We start from the raw sequence: 8,731 nt of genomic DNA, 5'->3' as shown, positions 1-8,731 counted from the left end.
TCAAAACGATGTTTTGTCGCTATCCATTTCGACAGCTGAAACACATAATTTAGGTTTTGTTAGATCAGATGCAGTATATCGAAAAGCCAGAGCAGAGATATTTGCGAGAAATGATAGGCACTCCGATGACATCATAGATATGTTATTAATGTATCGAAGTCATCCAGAATATATTAAGACTGTCGGTGACCCACTGCATGTGTATGTATATAGCAGAGAACAAATGTTTCTGATGAGGCAAAAACCTGTTTTATATTTAGATTCAACAGGTTCACTAATAAGAAAACCTAAAAAAACATCGAAAAATATATTCTATTACTGCGGAGTCATTCAACTACCCAGAAATAAAAGAGTATGTCCAGTGGTAGAAATGATATCATCTGATCACGACGCTGGTTCGATCGGTGCATGGCAGTTGAAATTCAGATCATTCTACTTGCAAGAACAAAAGAAGTGGCCCCCATTCAGTTCTGTTGTCGTTGATTTCAGTTGGGCATTGATGAATTCAACCTCTGTAGCATGGAATAGTATGGAGCTGATAGATTACCTAGAGCTGACGTATAATATTGTCACAAAGTTGAAAACATTTCCAAGCAACAAAATTAAGTTACATATTTGTTGCAATCATATATTCAAGAATATGGTAATTGAAGTTAAAAACCATTTCCAAGAAGATGTTATAAGGACACATCTGAAAGAAATTTTAGCGGCCTCTTTCAATATACGGAAGTGGAATACTTTTCAGTTATGGTTCAAAAATATAGCGGTTGTACTAAATTCTCCATCAAAAACTCCAACCTTGAACAAAAGTTTACATAATCTGCTAAAAATATGCTGTGCAAAAGATATTGAATATGATACTTCGTGTATAACATATACAACTCCTTCAGAATATTCCACTACAATATACGAAAAGAGCCCTTTTTATATTCATTTTCAAGAATTAGCCTGTCAACTGTAAAGAATTTTTTGACACCATTATGAAACGGTACTTACCATACGTACCTTTGTGGAGCGGATTGATGTTGGAGGATTCAAACAGAAAGAGCAACGCCCCCGTCGAGAGGTGGTATGGTATATGCAAAAATAACATTCTAGCCAGTCATATGGGACAAAAATGTAGCAGGGTGGTGCGAAAAATACGAACGTATGTACTATCGGTGTATAAAGAAGAATTACTTGAAATTCCAAATAAAGGAAAGCATAGAAAAGTATTAGTTTCTCACAAGGCGACTGTTGATGATCAAGGATTGGCATCTCAAGAAAATTGGTTAAAAAAATATAACAACAAATCGACAAATTTTCAGGGTGAACATTTGAGACGGATGCTTGAAGACAAAAGTATAATTGATGATACTATAAATCTTTGTGTTCACTGCGGCGTTGGTTTCTTAGTACGAGCTAACTAACTGGAAAATAACAGTACTCTCACACGACATACAAAAAGATTCATTTAGTTGCGGTCCATTCATATTATATTTTTTTGAAAATATTGCAGCTTCAAAATCTCTAATGAACATCGTCAACATAAGAGGATATAGAAATAAAATAAAACTTGATATATTGCATAATTCTGATAACATGCAGGATAAATGTATAATTTGCGGGGTCATAATAACAGTAGATACCAAAATAAAACAATGTGAAAAGTGTCGAAGACTTTCCCACGAAGCTTGTCATATGCGGTATGAAAAATGTCCTGATGGAGGATTCATTTGTGAACTATGCGAATGAAACATTGTATAATGAAATTTACCCCTGAAAATTATCCCTTCTATTTTTCCAAAGCATTTCGAATTACTGTAACACAATGTTTTTTGATGACTTGCAGGTTAAAAATGAGTTGTTATATATATATATATATATATATATATATATATATATAGATTCAAACATCTATATGCAAAATTCGGAATGTTGTGATTCATTCATTTATGTCCCTCTCCAAGGAAAGCTAAATAATATTTGGCACGCGTAAAATTTCAGGTACTAATTTGAATTATATTTTTTCGTTTATTACGGCCAGACAAATTGTTTCCACCCTGTATATAATTCCATCTGTATGTCTTCAGTTCTGCGAAATACTAAAATTCTTGGAACTTTAAATATTTCTATTAGTTTACTGATGGTCTTGTTTAGAAATTATTTGTTTCCTGGCTTATTACGGCAAAACAAATTGTTTTGACCCTGTATATAATTTCAACTATATGTCTTCAGTTTTGCGAAATACAAAAACTCTTGGCACTCGAAATATTTCTGTTACTTAGCTGATGGTCTTGTTTAGAAATTATTTTTTTCCTCGCCTATTACGGCCAAACAAATTGATTTGACTCTGTATATATAACATTCCATATGTTTTCTTTCCAATGCAGTTCAAAAATTTTTGGCACACGGAATATTTCGGGTACTTTAGTTGAATTCTTGTCAGACATTATTTTTTTCCTCGCCTATTACGGCCAAACAAATTGTTTTGACCCTGTAAATAATTTCAACTATATGTCTTCAATTTTGCGAAATACAAAAATTCTTGGCACTCGAAATATTTCTGTTACTTTCCTGATGGTCTAGTTGAGAAATTATTTTTTTCCTCACCTATTACGGCCAAACAAATTGATTTGACTCTGTACATATAACATTTCATATGTTTTCTCTCCAATGTAGTTCAAAAATTTTTGACACACGGAATATTTCGGGAACTTTAGTTGAACTCTTGTCGGACATTATTTTTTTCCTCGCATATTACGGCCAAACAAATTGATTTGACTCTGTATATATAACATTCCATATGTTTTCTTTCCCATGTAGCTCAGAAATTTTTGGCACACGTAATATTTCGGGAACTTTAATTGAACTCTTGTCGGACATTATTTTTTTCCTCGCATATTACGGCCAAACAAATTGATTTGACTCTGTATATATAACATTCCATATGTTTTCTTTCCAATGTAGTTCAAAAATTTTTGGCACACGTAATATTTCGGGTTTAGTTGAAGTCTTGTCAGACATTATTTTTTTCCTCGCCTATTACGGCCAAACAAATTGATTTGACTCTGTATATATAACATTATTTATGTTTCCTTTCCAATGTAGCTCAAAAATTTTTGGCACACGGAATATTTCGGGTAGTTTAGTTGAAGTCTTGTCAGACATTATTTTTTTCCTCGCCTATTACGGCCAAACAAATTGATTTGACTCTGTACATATAACATTTCATATGTTTTCTTCCCAATGTAGTTCAAAAATTGTTGGCACTCGAAATATTTCTGTTATTTTACTGATGGTCTTGTTTAGAAATTATTTTTTTCCTCGCCTATTACGGCCAAACAAATTGATTTGACTCTGTATATATAACATTCGATATGTTTCCTTTCCCATGTAGCTCAATAATTTTTGGCACACGGAATATTTCAGGTACTTTAGTTGAAGTCTTGTCAGACATTATTTTTTTCCTCGCCCATTACGGCCAAACAAATTGATTTGACTCTGTATATATAACATTCCATATGTTTCCTTTCCCATGTAGCTGAAAAATGTTTCGCACACGAAATATTTCGGGTACTTTAGTTGAAGTTTTGTCAGACATTATTTTTTTCCTCGCCTATTACGGCCAAACAAATCGTTTTAACCCTGTATATAATTTCAACTATATGTCATCAGTTTTGCGAAATACAAAAATTTTTGGCACTTGAAATATTTCTGTTAGTTTACTGATGGTCTTATTGAGAAATAATTTTTTCCTCGTCTATTACGGTCACACATTGTTTTGACTGCAATTATATTATATAATTATTTGTATGTCTTCCTTTTTGAGAAATATGAGAATTTCTGACATTCGAAATCATTTGGGTAGATTATCAATGGTCTCCTCACGGATTTGTAAGACTTTATGTTGAATATTGTATCAGAAACATGGTCTTCTTGTAGGTTAAGTTTATTCACTGGAAGAAGTTCAATCATCAGAAACAGAAAAAGTAAAAAATCTGACAACACCGCCCGCGTTGGCTCCTCTATCCCGCATATAATTTTCCCTACGTCAGAAAGTGTGGCCAGGAAACTGTGGCTAACTTCACACTAATAAAAATGTTTGATATATCAAGAGAGAAGTTAGCCATATCATCTGGGTTTTGAGGTGAAGGAGTTGAACATCTTATTTTACAAAATTTATCTTTATGTCTTATATAAAATAATTTTGAATTCAATCTATTCTTAAGACTATTCTTTTGACCCAAAGAAATGCATAAAGTGCCAAAACTTCCTTTTTTGGATGGTGACAATGACTTTCATTTATGTCATTTGAACTGACTGCCCTTTTGAAACGAGTAAAAAAAGAATCAGTTGACGATAAGACCAAATTATTAATTAAGTCTTTAATTTGCCCGTAATTTAGTTTAATAGCTTTATAAAGGCTATATCTGTTGTTTTTGGTATTTTTTTCTTCAGTGTTTTCATTAACGTATGATATATTTCGTCATTATACTCTTTTTCTACTAACGTATTAAAGTTATATCCGGCATTGACAATAGTACACGCAATTTGACGGTATTTATTGTTATTTTTAGACATCGTGAAAATAAGATGATAGTAATAAATGTTTGATGATAATAAACTCACCCCGGTTAATTAATTAACTTTCCTCACTAAAACTTTCGCAGTTCACAAAACCATAAATTTACATCATAAATCTAAAATAATGTTTCTACTTATCAATTACTTCATAAGTTTACGAATCATTTAAATCTACCCATGAAGCTAATATCATTCTAGTTTTAACCTAACCTATCAGCTACATGCTTATGCTAAGAAGTTATGAAATCTGTGCAAGTGCCTCGCAACAACCACAACCAGTGTTGCCAACCCTAATTTTAGAAAATTAGTAGAATATGTGCCGAAAATCGGTAGAAGTTGGTAGAATCCAAGATTAAAAATAGGTAGATCTACCACCTTAATTTAATAGGTTTTTTAATTAAAAATACATAAATAATAATAAATTTATTTATTGTTTGTGTTTATACATATTCTTATTAAAAAGTTTTAAATGATTACTACTAGGCTGCCCGTTATTCTTTGTGATAAACCTTTTAGTATGTAACAAACCCTCTAGAGTGTCTGTGCAAAGTTTATTTCTTTGGCAGGTTTTCATATTATTAATAGAGGAAAACAGTCTCTCAACATTGGCACTACTATGAGGAAGTGCCAGTAATTTTCTTATGAATTGACATAGCAGAGGGAACATTGGAGACTGGTCTCCTTTTTTGATTAATAAAACATGCTTCCAGAACTCTTCAGGTGTAGGATCCGCATTCTTTCCTGTAAAGGGGAGTGCCATGTTTCTCAATAATCTCCACTCTCTGTCTAATTCGGTCACGTTATCTGTCTCTGGGAATAGTCCTGAAAAAAGAAGTTATATTTACATAAATAATTAAATTAAAATGAAAAAAAATCTTAAGTAGATAAAATTAATAACTAAAACTTGCCTGGAAACAGAACTCCTATATGAGCAATAGATGGGACTGCATGTTTTTCAATTAAATGCTGAGGGTTTATAAATGCAAGAGATTTTAATCTTTGCTTCTCTTCAAAACAAAAACGTTGCTTTATTTGTCTTAAACTTTCCATATAAAAGAGAATGCATTTTTCTTTAAACTGTATTATTTCCATTTCATGGATTCTGGCCATAAAACCTGGTTTCAGTAATAGGAATTGAACTTTACCACCAAGGTACACTTCTTCAATCGTTAGATGATTCATTTTATTTTCATAATCTAAACTCAAAATTTTGTTCTCTGAGTCCAGGCTTTTATCCCTGCTACTGGTTTTTTCACCTTCAGTCAACTGCAGTATATCAGGTTTAATAAAACATTCCATGATAGTTTTGTATATTGTGAAAATCCTCTCATACAATAAATAAAGTTTGGGACTTTCTGATTGCATTTCTTTGTTAATATCATGGAAATAGGGCAAAACAAAATCCAAAAAATTTAAGTATAGCTCTGTTGAAGGATCCATAGATTTTATATGTATTGTTTGAGCTGCAAGTAGCCTGTCATTCAAAACAGCATTCTGAAAGTATAACTGTAAGGCTGGAAGCTGTTCTAAAAGTCTTTTTACTACAGGAAGTAGAGAAAGCCATCTTGTTTGAGCTTGGTGTAGTAGTTTATGGGGTTTCACAGCCACAAAACACTGAAATTCTTCATAGTCACCCATACGTTTTGGGCTATTCTGGATGTAATTATAAACATCTCTTGCAAAATCCTCTACACCTCTAGGAAGAGTTTTGCAGGCATATGAAGCACATAGGTGGAAGGAATGGCAAATGCACTTCATTAGGAATAAATTTGGAATTTCTGTTGCAAACAGGGTAGATAATGAATGGTGTGGACCAAACATGGTGTTAGCTCCGTCAGCTGCGAATCCAATCATGTTTTGTTTGTAGGGAATATTTTGATTATCAAAATATTGTTTGCATTTTTCATGTAATGCAGAAGCACTACCATCCACAATTGGTATTAAGCACAAAAAATTGTCTTCCACTTTAAAATCTACTGTTGTCCTGGCAATGAGCGCCAAGTGTTTTGTGGTTGATTTGTCAGTGTTCTCATCAACAATTAAAGAAAATCGTTCAGTTTTCAAAGTCTCAACTAACTCACTATGAGACAATTTTCCAGTTACATTTGTAATAATAGCTTGTGCCTTTGTTTTTTCGAAAGTTATCTGTTTTGCTATTTCGGAATCTGTGCACACATCTTGGATAAGTATCTTTAGGTCACCTGAAAAATAATAATTATGATTTGAATACATATAGTAAAAAAATAGTTGTGGAGAAAATATGATACAATATAACCTATAGATTATTAAATTACTAATCCTAGCTAGTCACCATATATGAACTTACCAGCAATGTTAAAAGGTAGATTATTTTTTGCCAAAAAACATGCCATTCTTATTTCACCGGTTTTGATTTTATCCTCAAATGCCTTTTTTGACTGACCTTGACCAAATTGGGTTATAGTTTGTTGGTTTGCTGAGCCTAAAAATAAGTGTTATAATGTGTATAACTTACTTCAGTAATTACTGACTTTTATTTAAAAAATAATAATACCCAAAGATCAAAGATTATATCACATAATAATTATAAAAGTAAAACAATAAGCATGAAACTTCACCTTTCACATTAGAAACATGCTTCAAACTATTCGCATGTTTATGATGGAATCGGCCGATACTTGATGAAAATCCATAACTAACGTATTCCAAAAACACTTTATTGTGAGATTTTCACTAAATTGTTTTACAAAAACGCAACACGTGTTTCGCCATACAATGGCTTCATCTGGCGTGGAAAGACACACCAGATGAAGCCATTGTATGGCGAAACACGTGTTGCGTTTTTGTAAAACAATTTAGTGAAAATCTCACAATAAAGTGTTTTTGGAATACGTTATTCGCATGTTTATTTAGAATAAATCTTCCACCAGAGCATTTAAGATCACACTTGCATGCTTTACAATAAAAATATTCATCCCCCTTCGTACTACCTTGTAGCCAACCTGCATATTCCTTTTCTTTTTCCCATGACTTGATATATTTTTGATCATAGTGCCTTTTTCTGACCTTTCGTGGCGGAGTATCTGACCTTTGACTCCGTGCACCTTCTCCGCCACTATCATGGGCATCGCTGCTATCAGAATCCATTACTCTTTAAGATATACTCTAGGTTGCTAGAGGCAGAAGTAGGTCATAACAACTCACTCACAACTCTGTAGTAACTAACAAAATTAGACAAAAACAAATAATATCACAATTATTACATCAAATTCAACTGAATATTTTGATGTAATGCTAACAAACAACTCGAATGCTTCAAACTCGGTTTACGCGGTACTGAAGTGTCAATGTCAACTGTCAATCGTAAGTGTTTTTATTCGCCGTTGAGCTAAGTCACAAAGCCATACCACCTCATCCTTCAGTAAGAAAGAAAATGTTTTCAATAATGGCGTTGAAACTTTTTTTTTTACTTGTAATTCATTTATTCATAAATACAATTATTTACATTTACGTGTCATAAAATTATGAAAATAAGAAAATAAAAAAACACATTAGAAAATTTTGAAAAATAGGTAGATTTGAGGCTTAGGTTGGTAGACAGGTAGACTGAGGGCAAAGTTGGTAGATCTACCTAAAAGTTGGTAGATGTGGCAACACTGACCACAACTGCCGCTGCCACGTGATGACTTGTAGTGGGATATTTTGCAAGGTCAGGTGTGGACCCCCAGTCAGAAATCAACGGTTTAGAGAAAAAACATTAAGTTTTGTAGAGTTCTGCACGAGTTGCCTAGGTTTGTTATGAGTACGACAGCTTCAACTTTTGAGTTATATATATTCAATATAATAATTTGATACATTTGAAGAAAAATTATTAAAAATCAGTTTAAATTAAATATTTAACACAAAATATATATTTTTGACTTATATGAAAAATTATATTTACATTATACAGGGTGATATCAGTGAATAGCCCGGACATCCATTAAACAGAATTCAGGAAGATATATATGAATCAATTGAAGAAATTCGCTTGGATACGTCAACCATAATTTCATATTGCTTATATTTCGGCGTAGAAGTGCGTCATGTGACGTCATCGGTGACGTAGATACGGCGTCATCGCCATATTTTTAACGGTGAGCCCAACTATAATGATAACAATTTTAATGGGTCTAGTTTAATAATG

The 8,731-nt window shown here is 32.7% G+C and overlaps 1 protein-coding gene across 1 annotated transcript; it reads right to left on the bottom strand.

Moving 5' to 3' along the window:
- LOC141484172 (uncharacterized) lies at positions 1-7,793 on the bottom strand. The gene is made up of 4 exons (XM_074179267.1): positions 7,536-7,793; positions 6,893-7,027; positions 5,712-6,767; positions 1-35 (listed from the first exon to the last, which is right to left on the bottom strand). The coding sequence occupies exons 1-4, from the start codon at positions 7,690-7,692 to the stop codon at positions 1-3; spliced, it is 1,383 nt and encodes a 460-aa protein (XP_074035368.1). The 5' UTR covers positions 7,693-7,793.
- Between the last annotated feature and the right edge of the window lie 938 nt (positions 7,794-8,731).

The sequence above is a fragment of the Leptinotarsa decemlineata genome, unplaced genomic scaffold (assembly GCF_025532065.1).
Source record: "Leptinotarsa decemlineata unplaced genomic scaffold, Ldec_3_MD MMD2_tig00005002_RagTag_RagTag, whole genome shotgun sequence".
In the NCBI taxonomy this organism is placed as follows: Eukaryota; Metazoa; Arthropoda; class Insecta; order Coleoptera; family Chrysomelidae; genus Leptinotarsa; species Leptinotarsa decemlineata.
Note: the sequence above shows the minus strand (reverse complement) of the source record. Positions and strands in the feature narration are given on the sequence as shown.

Excerpts from the sequence above, each read along its gene's own strand:
- LOC141484172 (XM_074179267.1), bottom strand. The coding sequence starts at position 7,692 with ATGGATTCTGATAGCAGCGATGCCCATGATAGTGGCGGAGAAGGTGCA. Across the intron at positions 7,028-7,535 it reads ATATGCAGGTTGGCTACAAG|GCTCAGCAAACCAACAAACT; the intron begins GTAGTACGAAGG and ends ACTTATTTTTAG. Across the intron at positions 6,768-6,892 it reads TCTACCTTTTAACATTGCTG|GTGACCTAAAGATACTTATC; the intron begins GTAAGTTCATAT and ends ATTATTTTTCAG.